Source organism: Epinephelus moara, chromosome 8 (genome assembly GCF_006386435.1).
Source record: "Epinephelus moara isolate mb chromosome 8, YSFRI_EMoa_1.0, whole genome shotgun sequence".
NCBI classification, from domain to species: Eukaryota; Metazoa; Chordata; class Actinopteri; order Perciformes; family Serranidae; genus Epinephelus; species Epinephelus moara.
The window spans coordinates 25,417,158-25,443,477 of record NC_065513.1 but is presented as its reverse complement, the minus strand read 5'-3'; the positions used below and the strand labels follow the sequence as shown (position 1 = coordinate 25,443,477).

Genomic DNA, 26,320 nt, shown 5'->3' with positions numbered 1-26,320 from the left:
ATGTACCTTCCCCTTCATTTTACCCATCTTAGAATTCTCCATTTCCTCTTCTGCAACTTTCTTCTTTGTTCCCACCTTCTTGTCAACCTTTACTTTGCTCTGCTCCATCTGATGTCTTGATATGTCTCCTTCTGACTGAGCTCCAGCTGTCTTATTGCTCAGTTTCAAGTCACTTGCTGTGCCAAACACCATGCTCTCAACATCGCTCCAGCATGATGTGGATTCATTGATCAACCACTGATTTGTGTTTCTGTCTGATGAGTTGGTGTGTTGTCTTTGATTAGATATGGACAGATTGCTTTCTCTGCAGTTGTTTTGGCTCGGAGTTTGTTTATCAGTGGCATCCTGTAGCTCTATACTTTTTATATTTGTAGGAGTTTCTTTGTACTCCTTAATTCTCACTGGGGCAAAGGTTAAGGGGATGCAGGGATCATTTGGAGAAGGTCCAAATACCTCATTACCACCTGCAGCAAAGGAGACAGGATGATGGTATTTCGCTGCAGATGAATCCTTGTATGCAGGTGATTGTTTCTGTATTTCCCTCCGCTCTTCATCAGCCAGTATCAAGCTGTCAGCTCTGCAGAACTCGTGGTGAACCTCTGACCCACTGCTGAGGAAACTGTGAGCCCAGTCCAACACATGCCTCAGCTTCTGCTGCTCACTGAAGAGAGAGTCACTGAAAGGATGAAGGTTGATGAGCTGCCTACAATTCCCAGAGTCTTCCAGGAGTTCAGACACAGTACGCCCTGCTCTTGTGACAGGATGTTTCTCCATTGTTACTTGAAAAGTCACCTGTGGCTCATGTTTTTTAGATTCGTGGGATTTGTTGCAGCAAGGTTATTTCTTTATTCTCATGACATCTCTTAACCTTTGAGAGCATTTGTTGTTTTGTCGAGTATGTTGTTTGTCCTTCCAGGAAATTGATCAACAGACTGTACACATGATGTCTTACGCTGATGACACTGTCCTGTAGAAACAGAAGAAGCAAGAAAACAACCATTTACTTTTTTGCTTTCACTCCCAACTCATCAAACACTGCCACTTTGCCAGTGATGTCGGTGTCAGACACAAATGCAGAGAAGCACCTTTCGCAGCAATATGATAGGCACCAGTTGCATCATTTTAAGAGGCAGCAGGCAACAACCAAACTTGTCAAATACCACCGCTTGTCAGTGGACTTCAGCATCAAACACGGACGCACAGATGCCCCTTCTTTGTGGTGGTAAGACACGCACTGGGCGGCTTCAGTTTGTAACGCCGCTGGCAACTACCATAATATAAAGAGCAAGGAAGTCCGTATAAGGCTGGTGGGAGGGGTGGTGTACAGGTCAAATACACTCACTTTCACCCGGGAACTTGCTGTTTGCTTCCTGTGTGAATTTTAGGCCAAACCATGAAGTTTTTCCCAAACCAAACCACATACCTTTGTTGTCCGAACCTAAGGAAATAAACCTAAAAATGATGTGCTTAACTTACATTGTAAGTTCATTTTGAAAAAGACATGTAACATGTAACAAGCATAAGTTAACATGGTGTCCTTGCACATCCAAAACAGACGCAGGAGGGTACCTAGCACGTCAATTTTAGACATGTAGGTCCACTGACAAAGTGGTGGTATTGGACAAGTTGGGATGAGAACGTGTTGTATTGTCTGTAAGATTGAGAGATGATTTTATCTACTGAAGCCATAAAGCACTGACTCTCAAACTGTGGTACGTGTAAAACTGGTGGTATGCACGCTCTCTCTAGTGATACAAACAGAAATCTGCGAAATTAAAACAAAAAATTATACATGTAATGCTATCAAAATACTACATCTACAAATGAAAATACTTAAACCCTTATATCAGCCTGCTCTGCAGTCTAGTTCATGAACATGAGAGTTGTGTGGAGAGTTTAAGTGGCAGATCTAGTGTGCCACTTTAGCTGTGGCCGACAACACTGAACAATAATCTGATGATGTGGAACAAACCTGCCTCCTGTGTAAACTGTCCATACCTGAACAGGGTAGGCCTGTGCAACTGTATCGAATATTGGTCATTGTGGTGGTACTTGGTGAGCTTAATATAATCTGAGGTGGTAGGCAGTGTAAAAAGTTTGAGAACCACTGCCTTAAAATAACAGCTACACCACAACATGATCCAGCTTAGGAAACTCAAACGTCACTCTTACCCCAGAGATTTCTGGACAATCCTCTTTGTTGAGTAGAGCTGACTTGAGATCTTTGGATGAAGTAGTTTTGGACTGCACAAGATATTTTCTCATCCAATAGAGAATAGACTCTAATGTAATAGAGTCAAGTCTCGATGGTAAAGATTTGAACACTCCTTGTATCCCAGAAATCACACAAACATCACCAAGGAGACGCCAACACAAGGTGCAATGTCACGTTCATGCCACATGAGGGAGACAAAGCTCTATGAAAGCTTTGGGGAATTGTCTTGAATCCCACTGTCATGTTTACAGGATGATTGCTGAGAAATAGAAGAACTACATATTTAGGGGTTGAGATATTTTTGAATAACTCAGACATTTAAGGCATAATAAAATCATACAATAATCCACACATTAGGCAGCATATTTCAATATATATTCATCAGGGAGCTTTATTGTGGCAGTATTAACATATAAAACAATCCATGTTTTCTTTTATAACATACAAACATTCAAAATTTTCACTTCACAAAGTTCATAAGGCTTGGTTGTCCCAGAAGAGAGGGGGTCTTTACTTGGGGATTTTTTTCTTCTTCTTTTTTTCTGATTCTACTTAAATTAAATCTCCCAGAGTTTCTTAGTAAAAGAGACTGAATGACAAGAAAAAAAATGAAAGAAAAAAAACAATCCGACTAACCAATAAAACAACAAATCCGTCTGACTAACAATCAAAAACAACAAAGTGACCGTGCAAGAGAATCTGCTACTGTACATGCCCACACAACACTGAAATAATATACTACAGCTTATTTTTCTCTTATACCATGTGATGTCCAATAGTTTTGCATATAGTAGACCTGAGTTCAAATATTTAAAATCTTAAATAAATTAATTAAAAGCAGTATTTGTGATTTAAACAGCTTTAAATTCCAGGTGTTGTCTGTAAAGCATTTTTGTTTTATTTTTACTGATAATCAAAAGTAGGTAATTAAATTTAAGGTTTGTAAATACTTGACTCATGTCAGGAACTTAGTAATAGTAATACCTCAGATATGACATCAACTGGTGTGTGATCATGATGATGTTTGAAATCACAGTTTTACGTACGTACGCAACAAAAGTTGTACTGTCGGTCCATCTATATGCTGTAAAACACAGGAACTTAAGTTCAGCTCAAAACAAGAGCTAAATCTCAAAGGGGTGAAATTCCCCTTTAAACTCAAAAAGGCTAAACTGATAAATGAGCTACAAACTAATAAAATGCTACAGTGTCACATGGGGCCGAAGATCTGTGTCATCACAGAGCTGAAAGGCCTTTTGTTGTTTGCGATGAGTTGAGGTGTAGTTTTACTTTCTATTCACTCGGTTCAGTGTTTATTTTTTAAAACATCTTAAAAACTGAACATCTAAACAATTAATGTTTCTGAATTTAATCGATTCAGTTAATAGCATGCTCTGTTAGTAATGAGGTTAGGGTGTTAGCATTTAGCATCTGGCTTTAATGATTTACACACACGGCAAAAGCACAATGAAGGTAACTAGTCAAATATTTTAGAGCTGCTATTCAAGAGACTGTAAAATGATCTTTTTCACACAGTCGTCAAGAAGTTCTCCCTTTTGTGCTGAGATATTTTTTGAGATTGACTAAAAGGAAGCTAACAAAATTAGCAACCACATGTAGTCAGTCCTGTCAAATCAATGAAATGAAGTCCAAAGCACACTGCATGAGGAATATTTCACCCACAAAATAAAATAACTCACCCACTGTTACACTGAATTCACGTAGAAAACGTTCTCTTTCTCCCATGCCTCCAACTTGAATGAAAAATCCAAAAACTTTTTTTGATGAATTGAAGTAAAGGAAGGCCACATTCAAAGCAAAACTCATATACAACAGCACAATTCAAGTCTCATTCATCCAGTCATTTTCTCAGTGCTTCCCAAACACATGCATTTAAAACAATTCCACCTAAACAGCCTTAGGTACAGACAAGTCTCTCCTAAGCATTAGTATTCTAAACTGGAAGATTTTAGCCAACATGCATGTGTTTTGGAAGTACTGAGCACTGGATAAATGAGACTTGGATTACACTACACTGGTTGTGTGAGAGTTTTTAATAGGGTTGCTTATCAGCCACGACATTGTTGCAACATTCAGTTTTCACCTTGTGAGTCTGTGTGTGTCAGCATGGCAAAATGTGGTCCAGGTGACACCAGTTGTAGCGGGAGGTACCAAAAAAGCCGTTTTGAATATTTACCAGGGGTCTCATTTATAAAACAGTGCACCGGGATCCATCCTAAAAATGTACGTACTAACAAAAGCAAAAAAATATTAGGCAGTTTCTACAATGAGGGTTCCACATTGCCATCTACGTTGCCAATTTCCCGTCCCCAAAATGTTTGTAAGCGTGAGTCAAAGTTTCTCGTTTTTTATAGATCACAACTTTTCCGGGGGGAATGGGGTACGGCTCTTGTAGGCCTCGTTTTGTGCATAAATGAGACCCCAGGTGTTTATATGTCTGTCTGTCCGTGGACAGATTTTGTCACCATGATAATGTCACTACTGTGCAAGATAGAGTCATAAAAATTTACAGGTGTGTAGTTAAGATCAAAATGAAAGCAGTTTAAAGATGGGTGAGGTTTGAGCAAGGGGGCCAGATGTAGGGAGATAGGAAGTACAGAAGTGGCCATTGGCTCCGTACTTTATGTCCCTGGCCCTCATTCATTTTAAATCGTGGATCCCCGTATTCCTGCTGGAGGGATCCCATCACGAGATGGGCTCTAGTTTGATATAGTGTTGGTGTTGTTAGTGCGGCCCCCTATGACTTAAATTCATCAAGAATATTTGCTGTTTTTGGATTCTTCGTTCATCGTGGAGACATGCCAGAAAAACAAGGTTTTCATCCCAAATTCAACCTAACATGAGGTGAGTAATTGATACACAAGTGGTCATTTTGTGGATGAAGTATTCTTCTAAACGTGGTCACAAAACTGCTCAGATGAACCTAATTTTGATTGAGAGAAAAGCCTTAAATGTCTCAATCCGTTTCCTCTTCCTCCTCTTGGTAAGAACACAGAACATGCATTCATCTAAGATGGTCAAGACAGCCAAGCCTAAATCTAGATCGCTTTACACGGACAAGACACGCAGAGGGAAGAAAGAAAGGAAATCTTTTTTTTTTTTTTGCCACAACTATAAACACAGTATTTACAGACGAGGGCATGCAATTTGCATTGAGAGGTCAGATAGAGAGATACCCCGGGTTAGTTAGAGAAGGATGGAGCACAGAAATAAAGGACTAAAGCCAGAGACAAACTATGTCTGTACAGCTGTGTACATGGAGCCTATACAGCTTTAAATCTACAGTGAATCGCTGGAGCATTTTGGTGCATGTGCATACCGGAGGAGCAACAGTTAAACATGAAGACAGGACAGTAGTTCATCATGATGATATCCCCCTCTGTTAGTTATCATGGGATGATGGTGATCATTTAGCAGTGCATACAGATCAGCTTCATCCATTACAAAGAAGCTCAGAGTCTGTGATGTTGAACGCAAACGTCCTCGTCATAGTGGTTTGGCCCTTCGCTTGGTTTCAGCATCGAAACTCAGTGCATGTGCTGAAGTAGGAAAATAAATGCTTTGTCCCAAATAAGCATGTTTCTGTTGTTACTGCATATTTTCTATATGCATAAAGCTCGTTGATGCATAAAGTCTACAGAGTTACACGACAACACAGCTGATAACAGGAGGCAGCAACATTTGATCGGTTGTAATGAGAGGGCTTTGATGGTGATGGGCACTGCAGAGGCCTCTGTAGCAGCCGAGAAGTATGGAGAGTGACTTCTGAAAATAAAATTTAAAGTATCAGTTCAGTTTTCAAATTAAGAGCCCTAATACCGCGTGAGATTGGTTGACCCCTACTGTCCTCTCTGCCATAAAGCAGTACGGAGGCTCAGCTACCATGCCCAAACTGGAATCACTGACTCTCAACTGTAAAGACTTTGTGGGTAATATTTTCGGGTGCATATGTAGTTGAGTGAAATGACTCTACAACAACACAAGCAGTCTGCAGCCATATTTATGTCTGGCTACAGACTTTGTTTGAATACATAGTGTTTGGATATTCATAATAGCAAGACATGTACAGTATGGATGTTATGGATAAAGTATATAGTGTATGCTGTGATTAGATGCAGTTTTTTTTCTCTTTTTCTGTATTTTTTTAGACATATATTTGTTGTTTTGAACATAAACTGCTAATGCCCTTTCCTGAGAAGTTGATCCAAATCGAACTACACTTTGAAAATAACTTCTTTTTCTTAAAAAAAAAAAAAAATCATCTGCTTTCCTTTGATCTGAAGTATTTTCTCATCCCCGTAGCGCTCTGTTCTCTCCGCGCAGAGCCACGAAACTGTAACCGACAGGCACTGTCTGTATGCTGAACAATCACGCCGTGACGGCTGTAAATTCCCAAAAGTGACTGATGCATTTCTCATCAGAGCTACAGGAGACTGATTTAATCTTTAGCCAAATCCAAGTACACAAATATGATATACTGTGTCACAAAAACCAACACGTTTTGACACAAATTAAAGAGACAGTTCACCCCTACTTTAAAAACACATATATTTCCTCTTACCTGTGGTGCTATTTACTAATCCAAATTGTTTTGGTGTGAGTGACAGAGTGGAGATATCAGCTGAAGAGATGTCTGCCTTCTCTCAAATATAATGGAACTAGATGGCACCCGGCTTGTGGTGTTCAAAGTGCTAAAAAATACATTTGAAAAATCATGACCCAGTTGTCAAGATAATCCACAGACCTTGTTGTGAGCAGTTTCATGTAGGAACTATTTTCTTTCTACTGAACTACGCCCGGCAACCATATCATCACGCAGAAGGAAGTGTGCATTCTCTCATGGATGAGAGGCTCATGCTCATGACAGTGAGATGGCGCCCTCCCTGGCTGAGCTGTAACTTGAGCTTGCTTAGGTAGGTAACTGCTAGGTGAGCTAGCAGTAGATGCAGGCTTCCTTCTGCACGGGTTTGCCGGTCGAGTTCGATAGAAAGAAAATAGTTCCTACATGAAACTGCTCACAGCAAGGTCTGTGGATTATCTAGAGTAACCAGGTCATGATTTCTGGAAAGACATTGCTGTTGAGCTTCTCCAGCTTATTTTATCAGCGCTTTGAGCACCACAAGCCGGGTGCTAATTTAATGGAGAAAAGGCAGACATCTGTATATGCCGATATCTCCAACACTCTGCAACTCACACCAAAACAATCTAGACTGATAAATAACACCGGGAACTGCCCATTGGTTCGACAGCCCATTGGTTCGACATCCCATTGTTCCGACCATATTAAACTCATTGTTCTGAAGTCCGTTCCGAAATCATCATGATGCCCTGTAGTTAAGGTCTGGTTAGGTTTAGGCACAAAAACCACTTGGTTAGGGTCAGGAAAAGATCATGGTGTGGGTTAAAATGAAAAAGAAAGTGGCAAACACATAAGCCGTGAGCCTGCTTCACCTCAAGCTGCTCGCGGCGCACCATATGCCCGCCGCGAGCCATTCAGCACCGCGGACAGTCGGACTAATGGGATGTCGAACCAATGGGCTGTCGAACCAATGACATGGACCCATAACACCACAGCTAAAAGTGGTGAAAATGTATATGTATTTTTGATTTTTGGGTGAACTGTCCCTTTTCCTCCTAACGTAAAGTCGAAATCTACATTTCACTCCTTGTCCTACTTTTCTGTACCACATAGCAATTTTTTTTTTAATCAGTTTCTTTCATCCCCTCTTAGTTTTTTAAAATCTTTGACACCATGGCTCGAGTTTTTGGGAACCACAACCATATCAGCATAAATGTCCATAAACACAACTTTAAATCTACTCAAACCAAAAATCACATTTCTTAACCTTTACTTTTAACCATCTTCCCCATCTATAACTCCTGATAACTTGTTGGTCACAGACATTAAAATGGGAAAGTTCTGTCATGTAGGAACAGTTGCAGTCGTTTAAATGATAATCACAGGATGCTCAACGTGATCACAGTTCTTTTTAGAAATGGCTACAAATCATTTCTAATTTGATTTAGTGACTAAAATGCTTAAGTTAAATACCTGCAACTGTACTCCTTCTACCATGTTTGTTCAGTCAGATCTTCTACACCAGATAACGACCAGAGAAAGACCTGTATGAGAGATTTAGACAATTAAACGCATCACTTGTCCCATCATGTGTCACGTAGCAGCAGTGTAGTTGGAGTATACACACCTGTCCTATCATCCTGTATCATCCTATCTCTTTATGTCCCTCTGGAATAAACACAGAGCTCTCCCAAAACTAGCAAACCATCAACTAACACATATCCCAAAATCACAGTTTTACCCACCCTAACAACACAGCAACGTTTCACAATAAGCCTTTAAGTAATCTTTTCTTTCCTTTAGCATTTCCTTATATGTTTTATGATCAAACTCTCTTTAAACACACTGAAAGATGCACTGGTAGCCGTAATTACTGAGCTAACATTAAGTTCAGAAGACATTTAGAAGTTCAACAAAACACATCATCACAAACAGACTATATTTTCTCTCCTCTGCCGCCCTCCTGTTTCCAAAATGACATCACGTAATCTGAAACAGTTGTAATCTGTGTTCTATGTAAAAGATTTGTGCTATAGCCTCTGTAGGAAAAAACCCAGGGTGCTACCGAGTCAGCAAACGCTGACGGTAGTCTCAAAAAATAGTTTAAATTTCTCAACACCCATCACCCCGATAAACTTCAATAAATTTGCTTTTTTTGTCGTCTTTTGTAAACTCTTAATTTCAAAATAAGATCAAAGTAGATCCTCTGACTGAAAAATTCCTGAAAGATCTGGATCACATAAAAATGTACAAAACGTTAAAAACAACTTATTTAAGATTGGTATTAATTATGAATATTTCTCTTTTGTTTTTAAATATATATAATGTACCTCTGACTGTGGCTATTGTTGCATTCAGCGACAAATCAATAGTTTCTCTTTCCGTCCCCGCCCACTCCGTCATGACTGACAGGTTCTGTGACCAATCAGGTGCTCCGCTCTGAGGGCGAGAACCAATCAGAATGGTTTGCGATATATACCGAAGAGTCATTGCATCAGCGAGTCAGCATCAGGAGTGAACAGACCTTTAAAAACTGCTTTCAAACGAAACCAACCACTTTTTTCTTTTCTGGATCTTTATGTGACTTTTCCTCCGTCCATGACTTCCCTCAATTTTTTGCTTCCATGAATCTCTCCCTTCCCACAGGTTCTTCCTCGAACACTTATAGTATTTCTTGTTGTCAGTTCATCGCTGCCAGAAGTGTCTATCTTAACAAGTGACTGGAATCTATGATGAAAATCTTATTTATCTGATATCTCTCTCTTTTCTTCAAGACACTAAAATATGCTGCCAAAGAGGTGAAACAAATCTACTTGTTTCAGTGTTGTAAAGAGAGGCCTGACATGCAGTGGCCCTAAGAGCTCTACCTACTGAAAAACACACAAGTAAGCAGTGATGGCCAAATGAAGCCTCATGAAGCATTTTCTTTATTTTTTGAGCCCACTAGATGGCGCTTATTATTCAACAAATGGTTGAAAGCAGACTCAACTGCTATTCTTTGAGCCTCTCTCTTTAAGTGCCATCTAGTGGGCTCAGAAAATAAAGAAAATGCTTCATGAGGCTTCATTTGGCCATCACTACAAGTAAGTGAACAAACACCTTCACCAACTTTACAAGACATGCACAGCATTTACAAAACACTCTACAAGAAGCTCACGACACAAGGAAAATTGTTTCCAGGGGACACTAACATGATACACATGACTGAGACACATAGTGCTTGTTGTTGCCATTTATGAAGTTATTTTAACATTGTGATAATTCAGGCATTACTGCAGATATCTGCTGTTAACCTCACTTTAGCCTTTTGCTTATGGTTATAATATCTGTATCATTCAATCCATCACATGAAATCACATAAGCACAATTTCAGTAAAATGCAATCCGTCATGCAATCACAGTGACAGATTACCAACTTCAATAACCTCATAAGCCAATAACCATGGCAACAACAAGTGTGTCCCAGCCGTGTGCATCACTTTTTAGTGTCCACTGGAAACAGTTTCCGCTGTGTTGTGAGGTTCTTGTAAATCATTTTCTAAATGCCATGCATGTGTCATTAAATCGACATCTTTGTGTGTTAAGTCAGTGAAGATATCCATTTGCTTGTGTTGTGTCTTTTTGCACGTGTTTTCTTAATTTGAAGTGTGTTAACTCTCAGGCCTCGTTTCCACAGTTTTGTTCTGTGTCCGTATATTATGCAGAGTACGCGTCTAGTGTTCAACGAAAGGAAATGCATCTAATTTTGGATGGATAAATACGCCACCACAGAAATGTTAATTGGCAGAAATGTTAATTATGACTGTTTTTCGCTGTCCAATCTTAGAAGAATATGCACATGGAGCAGTAAAGACACAAAACAGGACCAATAAGACGATGGGGATAAATAAGTGAGAAGGTTGGCCTCTCAGGTGGGTGGTCACATGATCCACTATGCATGCGCTCTATATGAAATACAGCTAGCATGCTACCAATGTTAGCGAGCTAACCATTTGGGTGAACTAATTCATTTTTTGCCAACTTCCTGTGGCACAGTGCAGAAGGTCTGTCCGAAATCTGCCCGAAAAGTTCAAATTATTCCAGGTACTTGAGGCAAATCCTGGACCAGAAAAAAAACAAGAGGAGTTTTGCAAACACACTGGAGATCAAGGAGGTTTTCACAGGAATGAATGGACTTCGGTTGATTTGCATACGTACGTACACAGAACTGTGTAGAAATGAGGCATCAAGACCACCGTTCTTAGTTTATCCATCTCAGGCCTCTTTTTAATAACTGTAGTGTAAGTTTGTGAGCTCTCATAAATAATCCATTCCACCTGCTCATAAAATAAACTGAGCTTGCTCTTAAATAAGTGAAATGATTTCATCCCATTGGCAGATGTTTGTCTCAGCGGTTGTTGAGACTGAATATAAGATTGAAAGACATGTTAAGACAGACATTTGGGCACATCTTTTCCCTTGCAGTGACTCCTTACTCTCTTTTCCCTCTTCCGTCTTTTCCTCCTCAGTCTGACCAGAGGTTCTCCATGGCCATGCTGATCCTACACAGGATCCAGCGCCGGAGCGGGCAGTAATACTCATAGTGAAACTGCTCGAACTCCGGCGTCTGGCGGATCTCATGGAGGAACGACACATCGATGTCTGACTCCAGCAGTAGCAGCAGTGTGGGCACAGTGACAAGCAAGACGCCCATTACCACGGCGACAAAGCGGGCCACGCTCAGCACACATGCGTTGACTCTCTCATTGGACGACAACAAGCGCAGGCTGCTGGTCAGGACTCCACCCATTCGACTTCTCGCAGCCAGTCGGGTGCGTTCGTAGGCCCGGTCTCGCTCCCTCTCGGCCTCCAGCTGAGCCTGGATGTCGGGGTCAGCATGGAGCTCCCTAAGCAGCCTGGCGGGACTCTGGACCGGAGACGAGAAGAGCAAGTCGACTCCTCCCTGGCTGTCGTCCACTGGGGTGGGTAGCATGCTGGCACAAGGGCTAGAGAGGAGAGATTTAAACAAAGCGCATATTATTATCTAGTAAGTAGGAATGAACCAAGGCAGCAGTGTTCTACACTCCTATAGGCAACTGTTGGTTTACCTGATGCTGTTATCTACCTCTGTTCAGGCAGAAACACTTAAGTCAAAGAAATTTTATTTCCATTTGCAGTATTATATTTTGTGGTATGGCTCTGTTCTGGGGCCTCTCTGGTTTTCCTCAGGCCAACGCAGAAAGCCTCTTCCACATGCCTACATGGAAAGCCTTAAGGCAGAGAAAGCACACATCCCTGCCCTTCCACGTGCAAACGAGGAAAGCCTGAGGCAGAGAGAGCAAACCTCCCTGCCCTTCCATGTGCCTACATGGAAAGCCTAAGGCAGGGAGAGCAGCAGCAAAGACCCCCAGGAACAGAACAGAGCAGCATCAATGACAAACAGAAATGACAATAATAAGTCAGACACATAATGAAAAGGAGGAGCTGGGGTGGAGGTGGGTTGCAAAGTGGCTTGCAGAGGAAGCAGCAACAGTAGGCAGACTAGAGCAGTTTAAATAGGGCGCCCTGGATGAGATTAACCAATTGGTTGCATAGAAAGGAATCATGTGATCTATCAGCTGACTCCCTTCCATCAATCAGCTGCTCCATCAGTTGATTGGGCTGTTGGAGATCAGCTGATGTAGCTGGGACGTGAGCTGAGCTTGACATCATGTCCTGTCTGAACTGACGCTATGCTCAATTTAACTATTAATTTGTTATTTCTTGGGCATAAACATGAAGACTCGTAAGCCACATCTGTGGTGTGACCACTTTCATTTTCAACCTGTCTATTCTGATTTCTAGTCTCTGTATAAGATACGATATACTTTATTGATCCCCCAGGGGGGAAATTCAAGTATCACAGCAGCACAAGACAAAATCAAAGGACATTGTAGGATTATGCATGGTGTTGTACTTGAAATAAAACATATCTAGTGTGACATTAACTGTTTATCTGTTGAGTAGCAGAGTTTTTCCTCAGTCGCCCATCAAATGGACCCAGAAAGGTAGATACATTATTTTAGAGATGTTTTAAAAGTATTTTGTCACCTTAAACTGGCCTCTTGGGGGTCGGCACAAACAAACACAACACTGACACAGTGTACAGTGATGTTATAAGTTAGTAAACAGTGGCTTATTTTCACAGCAGTTACATAGGAACATTACTATTTATTTAGAGCTGTGTTTCTATCCACCTGACAAATGTAAGTCCAATGTCCACTCTTATTCACTTTAAGTTCTGTTTTTGGTCTCCACCAACTCCTGTGGGAAATGCTTGGCTCTGTAGCTGCTAAATGCTCTGGACTGTTCACCAGCTGGTTGCTGACTTTTGTCTTTGTCTGCCTTCTGCTTGATGCCAAGCAGATAATGTACAGCAGGTTTTTAACTTTGAGCTGTTTACACTGACCGCTGCGGCCGAAAAAATTGTTATGAGAGCAGCAAATCAGTTGTGAGCTGGACATTTACAAACAATGAGCTGAAAAAAAACAAAAACATAGCTGTTATAAAAGTGTTGATTATCGCTTTTATAGACCTGTAGACGAGCTCAGAAATGGTGAGTGGGCCGCTGGCCTCGTCGTCTTCCTCCACTTCATCTTCAGCTTTGGGTGTCTGAGGTCGGAGATTTGAGGTTTCCATGGAAACACGGGGAGCCTGCAGGTCGGTGCCTAGAGCAGAGTTCCCTCCTTCATTACTTTGTTGCTCTGTGTCTGCGGGTACAGCTGAAGGTTTGAGAGGAGACAGGGGGACGGAGTCCTTCACAGCAACAACACCTGGTGAGGGACAGAGACAGAAGACACAGTTTCACTCTACATTATATTATATACCATATGTTTGAAGATAACTTTGATTTGGGAATATAGACCTACTATCAAAAAGATTCAGCTCACCACACAAGTCAGACTGGAGAGCTTACATTTTACTACTAATACTACTATTCAGTCTTTTCTCACACTGACTGGATACACTGAATTATGTCATATTTGTAGCTATTAAAATTAAAGTAAAAGGTGTCTTCTCATACTAAGAAGAATAAATGATTTTTTCTTTGCAAAATGTTTACATAAGAAAATTGTGAGAATTTTTGTACATTCCTGCCTAGTTATTTCATTTGAAACAGTTACATAGTAAATATTTTTAAACAGTATCTTTTAATAGTTATGTTTCTTGTCTATGCACCAAAACAACCAGGCAAATTCCTTGCATGTGATAATCTACTTGATTCTGATTCCTCTGATTCTGATTTTGGCTGTTATGTACCCTTAGTAATACTAGGCTAATACTATAGTATGATGTACTTTATACACTTGGTACTAATATTGATAATTTGCCATTTCTGCAATTTACAGTATGCACAAAAACAACACTATTTAGCTATTTCAATTGATGAATCTTCACAAATATCAGGCAAAAATGTATTTTCTCAAGAAATAATTAAAGTAATGTTTGTGTTTTTTTCTCAATTGTTGACACAGCTTGACTTATTTTGGGTTTCTGGGACAACAGAGTTCACATTCGCAGTGTGAATGTATCAAATACATAAAACACGGTTATTTTGTATGTAACTGGGACAACTGCAACTGTAGCTTGTTACGCTGCAGTGCAACACTTGATCCACATGATGGCGTTCCCATATTTCCAAAGGATAGAGCACCTACAGATATCACCCATAATACTGACATCTAAAATAAAAGAATAAAAAATACCCAACCTCGCTTCAACCCTGAAAATGTGTGAGGGCAATTATACTTTTATTCGACACCAAAATTACTCATCTCATTTGGCCTATGGATGCTGACAGGGGACATTAACTGTGTGTGTGAGTAATACAGTTCAGGCTGCAATGGACTCCTTGATACTGTTTGAACTGTTGTTGTATTCACGCAGGCTGATTTCAGTTTACGGCTCTATTGAAATGCTGCAGTGAAACAGTCATTTCTGCTGATGTGACGTGGCCTGACAACAGAGCCGAGGACGCAGCGTGTTTGTGTCGATGCACTTTACTCAGAGGTGTTGACTTAATGATGAGTTTCTCTGACATCACTGATGCGTCAGTGTGCACAATGAATCTGAATATGAACGCCTGTGTGTGTGTGTGTGTGTGTGTGTGTGTGTGTGTGTGTGTGTGTGTGTGTGTGTGTTAAAAATAAGCCCAGCTGTCTTCCTGCATTGGATTAAGCAGGAGCTGGGCGGTAAACATCAGTGACATATGATTCAGCTCATCAACACCTCTCTAATCCAGACTCTATCTCGTGATCACACACACACACACACACACACCACACACACACACACACACACACACACACACACACACACACTGCTAGAAATGGTCATGAAAGAAAGGTTGAAATATCGAAGACAGGCGGGGGTTTGTTTGAACGTCAAGGCCAAACTGACTAATCTGTTGCCATGCCAACTGATTTAACTATGAATTGAGAGAAATTAAAGAAGGACGGAGAAGGAGGGAGAGGAAAACCTGAGGAGCAAGCGGTGACAGCTACCATGGAAACAGAGTCAGCAAAAAGGCAACGAGTAAATGAACTCGAAGAGAGAGGGGGGCACTAAACCTGAAAACAGGAAAAGCAGGAGAAATATGAGAGGAGCAAACAACAGAGAAGTGAGGAAGCTGGACATATCGCAACATTACTGGTTGCTGCTTTAGGAAAATTTGGCATCGGACTTGGCCTGTAATAGTCTGATTTTATCATAATTCAGCTTCTCACAGTGCAGATGCACACCACATACAGGGCAAGACGGATACAGATTCATTATACTGAACAAAATATAAAGTAAAGGAGATTTTCACACTCAGGTCTCAGGTCCTCCTCACACTGACACACCCATGCTTGATGTGTTAAAGTAACTGTATTACAATGAAGGAAAAGAGGACATGACTATACTCCAAGTTAACAAAATGGCACATACGATGCATGATGTGAATGATACTGTATAACAAGTTGTGCAGCAGATCTCAGAGTCAGCAGCCACCGCCACCAGTGTCTGGACTCCATGGGGGGGGATTTATCCAGCTGCCACTCAGATGTCCCTCAAACACAAAATATCTCCCTCTGGTGTCCAAGCGCCAAAGACATATGTTAATCTGTACACTCATGCTGCATTAAATATTATCTTTACTTCAGCGCCCTCACCACCTTTGGAGGGTGTACATATTGCAAAGACAAATACACAAAAATCAGTAAATTATATGATTACACATAAACTTAGATATGGCTCCTACACCAGTGCTGCTGTGGAACCTCTGTCACAGCCTGACAGAGAGAGCCTCTACACTATAGCACAACAGGAAGCATCCTATATGGGTTTATATGTGCACAAGGACATCCAAAGGATTATATATAATGTGGCATTAAGTAAAAGTGCAGCTTAGGAGTGTTTGTCTTGGAGCCTCTGGCAGGAGATGAAAAGTACTTTCTTGTGAAGTATGTTGTGTGGCTCGCTTTATATGTCTGGATAAGTATTTTTTTTTAAACCAATATTGGTCATCAGTTCTAAGGTTTGTGGTGGCCTTTAACAAACACCATACTAGATGCTTGCAGGCTAAACACTGAGGGGTCTCAGCTCGCTCAGACATGTCTACAGGTCATCTGGAACAGGTCTGATTTCTGTTACCCAGAGTCAAAACTAAACATGGAGAAACAGCGTTCAGTTTTCATACACCATATATCTCAAATCCCAGAAACTGCAGATCTGTTACAAGTTTCAGTTCTTTTAAATCATGGCTGAAGATTTTTTTATATGTCGCTGTTTTTAAGTAAATCAAATATGTGGTCATTTCTTACTCTGCACTGTAACTTTTATTCTTGCATTTTATACCTGTATTATTCTGTTGAGCTTGTTTTTATTTTACTATTCTGGTTCTTTACTGACTGTTTTTAATTGTATTAAATGCTTGTTTATAATGTCTCTCTTTTGCACTTTGTCTCAATGCTTTTGGTGTTTTATGTGAAGCACTTTGCTCTGTTGCTGAAATGTATATAGACTAAACCTGCCTTACAATAACAGCAGGACAGAGTCCTGTAGATTGTAGACATTTTTAGACAGCAGATATTATTACAAAAAGTTGAGAAAAATGACTTTGGAAGAGAGTGTTAATTAATGTTATTGATCGGATGTAACAAAGTTACAAGGAGTAAGTTCCCAAACTCCCTGGGTGTAATTACTTCATGGGATCTGTAGTTTTTTTCTGTGCTCACTGGATGGAGATTTGTAAAGAGCTCAAAACTCCAGCACGACTTTTAGTACATAGTACAACCTTCCCACACTGATCTCATCAGACTCCTGCTAAGTGATAGGTCAGATGATTATTCAAAAACACCACCTTTATCTCACTATATACTGTATCTATCCATCCATCCACCCATCCATCCATCCATCCATCCATCCATCCATCTCTACTTATCCAGGGCTGGGTCACAGGGGCAGCAGGCCAAACAAAGCACCCCAGACGTCCCTCTCCTTAGCAACGCTTTCCAGCTCCTCCTCAGAGACCCCAAGGTGTTCCCAGGCTAGATGAGATATATAATCCCTCCAGCGTGTTCTAGGTCTGCCCTGGGGCCTCCTACCAGTGGGACGTGCCCTGAACACCCCTAACAGGAGGTGCCCAGGAGGCATCCTGATCAGATGCCCGAACCACCTCAACTGACCCCTTTCAACACGAAGGAGCAGCAGCTCTACTCCGAGCTCCCTCCGGATGTCCGAGCTCCTTACCCTATCTCTAAGGCTGAGTCCAGCCACTCCACAGAGGAAACTCATTTCGTCTGCTTGTATCCGCGATCCCATTCTTTAAATCACTACCCAGAGCTCATGACTAGGTGAGGGTTGGGACGTAGATGGAGCAGTATATACTGTATTCATTTACAGAAAAACGCATCATTCAAAACCTCTGAGCCATCCAGTTACCAAGGCATGAAAACTGTCTAAATTATAGTAAATATTTGTTTTTTATTGACGCTTAGAAGGCTCATAAATGACAGCTGACCAACAAAAATGACCCTGTATCAGTAAATGAAAATAGTAGCATTATTATTCATTATTTATTTTATTTAACTCTGTGGGCAGCAATGTTCATTTTACATCATTCCAGGTCAAAAGTAAGAAATCCACAGTACACAAAGAATACAGTTACTCTGCTGCTTCTGCTGTTTCCTCATTTGTAACACTGTCTGCTTTCTGTCCCGTTAGCTCAGACACAAGCCTCTCCTTAGAAGAGGTGATTCACACTTCAAGGTGCTACATTCCTGTGTGGCCACCACACACACAAGCAATCACACACACAGAGCAGGGTTTTCCCCTGTTATGCAAGTGCTGACAGACCTATTCATCTCTGTCCTGCAACCTCATCATCGACACCCAAACACCTCCAAAGTATATTTATCTGTGCAACTGTGCATGTGTGCAAGAACAGAGCCGTCGCTTGTATGTTTACTCAGCTCGTCTCTTTATCAATATGATCTCTTCAACTCGTGCTACTGAGGCAACACACAGGAATCCTGATACTCAAGAGAAGTTTTAAATATTTAATTTCAGCCACTCATCTTTATGTATTTTAGGGATTACTAAACACCTCTTACTATGGTGGAATAACCTCTTATACTCGCCCTCTGTGTGCAGTTAAGTGAAACAGGATCAGCTGTAAAGCATCACTGCTAAACCTGATGAGGATCCAGTGTCGGGTCAAGGATACTTCAGCAGAGTGGAGATACACCAACGTAATGAGGCCAGTAAGTGAAGGGGCACCCCAATGCCCCTGTTTTAATGTGTATTCTTAAATAGGTAGTTATCAGCTTTCTGTAGATCAAATGATCACTAGAACTAAATAAAAATTGCAAGGAGGTAAATTAAATCTTTATATTCATGCTTTGATCCAAACGTTTTTCAAACCTTTACTTAAAAAAAGGTCTTAAATTTTCCTTTGCCATTTTGCAATTACTCAAAATGTTTAAGTTGGTTTTAAAGTAAAGAAACTACCAACCTCATAAATGGACGTATAAAACCTAAACAGAAATAAAAGCATGAAAATGACCACTGTTTAAGGTGATCTTTCAGTGTTATGGCAGGTTTATTCAAACCTCTCATTCACAGATCTACCATCCAAATATTCAAAATTACTTCTTTAATCCTTCAGCCTGTTGTTTTACAACAAATTTGTTTACCACCTCTCTTTATATATCAAATATCCAGACAGAAAACACAGCATGTTTAAGTGTTGTCCTATAATGTAGCTATTAATGGTGGATTAGAATGTAGTTACTTTAACACATAGTATGTTACTGTGCATGCTGAATATGACTTAATCTCTCTCTCTCTCACACACACACACACACACACACACTCACACACACATTGAAGTGGTCTCTTAGGAGTCTGAGGATGTTTGAAAGATTACACTCACAGTTTGCAACACGCGGTTGCCACAACAAACCTGGCAACCCAACTACTGGGCTAAACGTGATCATACATTGTGCATTGATTGATTTCCTCGATACTGATTTTAAAGTAAAAAGATATGTGTAAAGCTGCATCACATTGAAAAGATGGAAAGGCCTGCACTCCAGTTTTCATGTAATGTGTTTGAAACTCCACTGAAAGCCATTAAACTGCAAAACAAGAGATGCACTGCAATAAACTGCATCTTGATGTATTTCTGACACATTTCTGCATTTTCCACCCACTCTTACTCTGTTCCAGACTTTTCTGAAGGCCAGTATGGATCCCAGCAATGCGTCCCCCATTCCCCACCAGCCGTACATAGACATCCCGGGCCGTGTGATTGGCTATACGTAGATGCAGGCTCCGCCGTGTCGTTATCTTCACCTGGCACCTCAAGGCCTCAGCCACCACTATGGATGATTCCTGTTCATCCGACTCCCCTGGGTGGAATACTTCAAGAGGCCCGGCCTGTCCCTGCTCCATTCCCTCACCCTCCAGCCTCTCCGGGGTCATGTCCAGCCCGAGTCCCCCTGCTCTGCCCTGGCTCCCACAGCTCAGGGTGTCGCCTATGTTGGGTCGGTCGCTAACTCCCAGCTCCATACTGCTCTGCATGAGGCCGCCTCCAACATCACTGCTGTTCCTGTGCTCGATAACCTCCATCGTTCAGTCTGACGACAGACCTCAAACGCAGCTGTCTGCGGTAAGACTCCCACACCCCAACTGACCGGGCTGCCAGCCGAGCTCTGAGGCCAGGATGGGTACCAACACACACACGCCTATACATACACACTGAGAGAGATAATGAGAGACATACACCAGAGACATTCTCTCTCTCTGATACACAGACATGGCCCTCCTGTGAATGTCAGCGATGTTAACAAAGAGTGGAGGGGCATTAGAGGAGGATCAGGCCCAAAGCTACAGTTTCTATATATAACCAGGTGGTCCTGGCTGCAGAGGGGCAGCTAATCTAACTCTGATTACAGGGGGGCAGGCCTGACCCAGGATGGGATGGGGATCACTTTCTTTTCCTCTCTGCAAGTCTGTCTTTATCTCAGTCTTTTCCTCTTATCAGACACAATTATTTCTGTTTCACTCCGCAAGAAATCTGTTACATGCCAGCACTGACAGACAGGCAAACTTCACCCACTTAAACACACTGATTATGAGGCAAGTGTCGACTGTGACGAAACAAAATGTAGCATGAAAATGAATTTAACTGTACAGTAAGTTTGCGTGAGGACAGGAGTGTGAAGAAGCCTCAGATGTGAGACCTGTATTGTCTAATCCCCATGAAACATCCATGAGTGATAGCCTTGGCCAAAACATGACCAGTGTGTGTGTGTGTGTGTGTGTGTGTGTTTGTGTGTTTGTGTATGGATTTTGGTAGATAAGAAGGGGACAGGCTGTACAAACAGAGCAAGGTCACCACTGACCTTGGGTCAGCTTCCTGTTTCCCCTCTAATGGCTGAGATTAGTGCTCTGAATATAGACGGTGATCCTAGACCATCTTGAGGACACTTTATCCCAAAGTCCTTGCAGCAGCCTTCCTAAAAGAGTCAGCGTTTGACTGTTCAAAGGTGGGGATTTGCTTGAAATGAACTGGTTTGACTGAACTGCTGAAATGGGGAATGATTTATGGATTGCAGATTGTAACAGCTGAAACCTCCCCTGGTTAGAATTCTTTGAGTTTTCATTATGCAGGAGGTTTTTACAGTGAGCTGAATTATCCACGGAGGACTCTTCCTCTCCAAAAAGACAAGGTGATTAAAACCTGTAAAAACACTGAATAAAACAGTTTCACGTTACAAATCAGCGTTTCTCCAACACTGTTTGGCTCGTCTGAGACAGGCTGCTAGCCCAGCACCTGCTCATGTCTGCTCACCTTTTTTTCTGTGAGATTCGGACATTCAGGACATTTTTATTGTGTGCCAAATTATCCGCAGAGGTCTCTTGCTCTCCAAAACAAACGTACCTGATGATTTAACCCAGTAAAAACACTCAATAAAGCAGTTTTATGTAAAAAAATTTATTTATTTTTTTAAATCAGTGTTTTCCCAATGCTCTCATCGTGGAGGTGCTGCCAACTACGGTGGCTGATGCAAAAATGAAAAACGTGAACGGCCCTTTTTAGAGCCAGTGTCAGTTGTTATTTTCGGGTGATTATACACGAAAGAAAACACACTTACTATTAGGGGTGTAATGATCCATCAATCTGGATGGATATATTGATTCAGTGATCAACGATCCAATATAATTGATGCACAGTGAAAACATCGATCTATATTGTCATCTCTAGGAAATGCTTAACATTATTTATTCAGGAATAAATCAGCAGTGTGGAAATATTTTGGATTTTGAAGAAAATACAGGACAACAGACAGAGCACAACTTATCACCACAGCAACTTTAGCTGCTCTGTTTCAATAATGTTTGGCTGAAATTTAACGATGCTGTTCTGTCGGGAGATGCTTTGACTTAAACCAACGATGAGTATGAAAAATAATAAAGTTATATGTAATCTGTTACGCTATGAGTAGAGGCAGAAAGTCCGCTAGCTGCCAGGCTAATTTATGCAATGTAAACATGCTAAAGCTAATAATGAGTGACAAGCAAATAAACAATTATTTTGTCTCTGGACCTTGACAGTTCTTACTCAGCTGAAGGTTATACTTTTGTTAAGCAAAGTTTGTTGTTTATCCATGTTTTATAGCTGGAGAAGTTTTCCTTCAGGGCTTTAAGCCAGATAGACCTGAGCTTTTATGAAAAAAATGATGGTTTGGTTTAAAATTAAAAGATTTCCTTCAGAAAGGACTCTCTGACAGAAAGCCCTGAAAGATAACTCATCCCATGTGCTGTTTTATGTGTGTTAGTGGAGTCAGATTAAAGTAAACTTTACTGCACTTAAGTAGTTACAATTGCTTACATCATTCATGTGTTGTTTATATCTTTTATGGCCAAAACCAAAAACAAAATGGGTGTCAGCTTCTTTTGTAACAGATTGTGTTAAATGGGCATTTAATATCGTCCCATATGGATCGCAGGCCCTTCGATCGCATCGAAATGAAATTGTGTTGTGTGCCACTACAGTATATCCACCTAAATCCTAGGCATTCATGTTGTTGTATTCATTATACACCCAAAAAGTGATAGAAGCCTTGGTGCAGAGAGAGACATTCTGCATGCATTCACGCAACTTTCAGAAAGCACCCTCCAACAAGCACACCCATTTCACTCAGCGATAGATCAGGTGTGTCAAGGTGATGATTTAGGATGGATTTGAACTTCTTCTTTTTAATTTCTTTTTAAAAAATCCTCACATAACTGTTTCTGTCACTTTATGTGTGTACAACTGAATGCAACACTATGAACTCCATTGAGAAGAAACTGTCCAAAGTGTGTGCCGTTATTGGCATTTGTACGTTTCATCGCATCTCCCTGCTCCTTATGACACCTTCAGCTGTGTCTATTTGTTATGTCTTTAAACACTTTGCCTTCAGATGTAGCTCGATGACACTTCACACACACTAGTTAATTTCAAGCACATCCCGGCCTTCACTTCACGTCACCTGATGTCTTCTAGAACTGTGCCCTCTGACAGGTAATATCTTCTCAGAGAATGAGAAATGTAAAATCCAAAACATTTCCATCAGTAGCTTATTATTAATCCTCCACTGTTGCATGGTTTAACATTTTTTGAAATAATAAAAAAAATAATGCCTTTTATTTTATTGAGTAGCACACAACACAGAGTGGCAGGACTGCAGAGCGAAACAAGGCATTTTTAAATTGAATCTTATTTCATTACTCAGCCTGCATCCTGTCAGTGATGCACAAGGCTCTTGATGTGATGACTACCTCCTGCCCCGCCCAAACTAACCAACCGAGACAGGCGGGATGCTTACTGCTGCAGCTCTTTGACCCTGAGCCAAGAAGAATTGATTTTGCTCTAAATGGGATGAGGAGAGATGAGAGAAAGACAGTGAGAGGAGGAGAGGTGGAGAAAGTGAGGCGGTGGTCATAAGGAGAAGTCCATCAACAGTCTGAAGAGAGTAATGGCACAACATGACTGTACCGTGCATGTGTGAAGGTTTAAAGGTCACAGGTCAGGTCGATGTGTGAGAATGAAGGATGTAAGGAGGGAGGGAGGAAGAGGGTGGGGTGTAAATAATGGAGGGAAGGTGTTAGGTAACAAGAGAAGAAGGGTTCCATGCCTATGAAAGAAGAAAAGTCGCTGGTCAATGGATGGATGGATGATTGGATGGAAAAAAGTTGGATTTATGCACTAACGTCTCTCTAAACTTTGTCTCATTGCCAAAATCCAGATGATAGAAACTGGACTAAGCTGATAAAAAAATTTACACACTCACTGCAATAAGCTTTATGAGCAACAGTGATTGTTTGGCTCAGACACTACTCAGGGCTTAAAAAGATACTGCCAGCTCCTCTGCATGTTTTGACGTAAACATCTGTTTATGGTTAATACTCTCTTATAAAGATAACTGAGCATCAGTTAAAGGTAATGCAGTTAAGGACAGTGTTCTGTGACGTCCCTCCCTCTCTGCCTGCTGCTTCTGTGGTTGGTTTGGTTTCCTGGCTCAGGAGCAGAGCAGGAGGCAACATCAGGAAATGGCCTGCTCCTGGGTAACTTGGGCCCTACGGTACGGTCACATTTCATTTCAGTCCGCACACAGTGTCCCGAAAAAGGACATGATGTCATGGCTCTAAAAGATAAATATTGATCAGAGTAATCACAGACTGTAAACGGTGTGAGAGAGTTCATAGTCTGGTAGTCACGTAGTCACATTGTGTACTACAAAACAAATTATTTCTTTTTTTTCTTTTTTGAAAAAGTAAAGAATGAAGGGTTTAGAAAATTCTTCTACTTTTTATGCTAAATAAACTTGGATCAGCTGGAAAATGCATCGTCACAAAGCTGAAGACAGGACTGTTTTTCATTAAAAGTCAACCTGCTCTCACTTCAAAGTCATCAAAATCAGGTGCTTGGGCAATAACTTCTTTTTTTCCCCTGTTAAAGGTTTTTTGGGGGGAGTTTTTCCCTATCTGCTGTGAGGGTCCAAAGGACAGAGGGATGTCGTGTGCTGTGAAGCCCTCTGAGGCAAATTGTTATTTGTGATATTGGGCTTTATAAATAAAATTGAAACGCGGCGGGACACAAATGAAAGTTAAGGGGACAAAAGTCCAAGTAGGGCAGACACGAGGGGTGGTGGATGGGTCCAATAAACACAGAATTTCACCCAGGAGAGCAGTGTTCACATCTCAGAAGATTATAAAGCCAAATCTTTTTCCTCAACCTAACCACATCCATTAGTTGCTGAAGGAAAAAAAAAAGTCGCTTGTTGTACTGCTGTAGTGCATTTATTTTAAAAGAGACTGTATGTTAATAGCAAATTTCCTGTGAAAATAGAAGTGTATTTTGAAAGAAGACACTGCAGGCAACAGGCAGAACTTGACACGGCGTTCTCCTTACTTCTGAAACCAAAGCTACGCCCTTGTCACTTTAACTACCAGACACACGCACTCTCATTAAAATAACTTTTCTTGCCTTTTCTTACACCTGTCTTCTGTCCAACGTCTTCTGTAATACAACCTTCCACTGGTCTTACATTCACCCTCACTTCCTCCTGGCGAGTTTTGACTCTCTCTCTCACACACACACACACACACACACACACACACACACACACACACACACACACACACACACACTCCTCCCTCCTGTGCATCCTTATATCCAACTTGAGCCTGTGGAGCACATCCGGCCGAACCTCTGTTCATTCAATCAGCCCTACAGTCCATTTTCTCCTCTCTCATATTCTCTCCATCTCCTTTAACTCCTGGCTCTTGTGTTATCTTGTGTAACCATACCCTGCTTTCTCCTCCCTAACAACAAGATTTATGCTTTAATCAGGTAACAGGTCGCGGTGGAGACTGTCAGGAATAACAACAGAGAGAAAAGGCGACAGAGAATAACGATAACGTGGAAAAAATGTCACGAGGGAAACATTGAAGCCCACAGTGTAGTGAGTACTTTTTATAGGCTGCATAAATCTACTCGGGGAAGGTGGTGTCCTGGGGAAAAACCCTTAAATACCAACTGCTCTGTGCTGCTTCATTAGGTTTTCTCCTGGGCAGTGTTGCTCTGCTCGACCACGTTACCTCATCGGACCCTACGCTTCTGTTCTCTCATGGGGGGAGAACTGATCTTAGTTCAGCTGTGAGCCAGGTGTCAACAGGCCGGCTGAAGGATAGCTCCACTGAAATATCTTTCATCATGCACCTCACCACTGTGGCTACATACTCCTACTTAATGTCTAAATGATATGCTCAACATTCCTTAGAAAGAACTATGTAATGTAATACCGATAAGGGTAAATAGACACTGTTTGATTTGTGCACTTCTAATAAATTGATTCCAATCAATTGCTAGCTCAACATTAAACTTAAGTCTCTTAGTCCTCTGCAAAAAACATGAAAACATGAAGGTCAACTACAGGCCTCCATACAGTTCAACATAAATGAGGGATAAGTTTCCATTAATAAAAGAATAATTAATGAACATTTACTTGGATTTAAATCACAATTTTCGTTTACAGAATTATTATTTGTATTTGTATTTTTATTTTATCTAATTTAATTTAATTTCAGTTTATTTTATTTTATTTTACTTTACTTTACTTTATTTATTTATTTATTTATTTATTCTATGTAATTTGTACTTCCTGAAAACATTCTAGGACTTTAATTGGAAATTATTAGGAAATAATAAACCGATAAAATGAACCACTGCTGATCTGAAAAACAGAAATAAACTAGCGGTGATGTAAAACAACTTAAGTATCGCAATATTTTTGTGTGGCAATATTGTATCATCACACAGTGCCAAGTATCAATTTCTTATTATATAAATTATTAATATGACAAATACATATTAAGCTTTAGGTAGCCTACTAGAATAATATAGTCAATTGTTTTTTCAGTCGACTAGATACATTTTGCTGCTGCAAAAAATG

At 40.9% G+C, this 26,320-nt stretch overlaps 1 protein-coding gene across 3 annotated transcripts in view; it reads right to left on the bottom strand.

Annotated features, from left to right (window-relative positions):
* Positions 1 to 2,813: 2,813 nt before the first annotated feature.
* frmd3 (FERM domain containing 3) overlaps positions 2,814 to 26,320 on the bottom strand; it is a 93,082-nt gene continuing 69,575 nt past the window's right edge. For all 3 annotated transcript variants that reach the window (XM_050050525.1, XM_050050526.1, XM_050050527.1), the window contains 2 exons: positions 13,369 to 13,606; positions 2,814 to 11,800 (listed from right to left, as the gene is read on the bottom strand). In XM_050050525.1, coding sequence (XP_049906482.1) covers positions 11,320 to 11,800; positions 13,369 to 13,606 — 719 coding nt within the window. In that variant the 3' untranslated portion in view covers positions 2,814 to 11,319. The remainder of the gene's footprint in view (positions 11,801 to 13,368; positions 13,607 to 26,320) is intronic.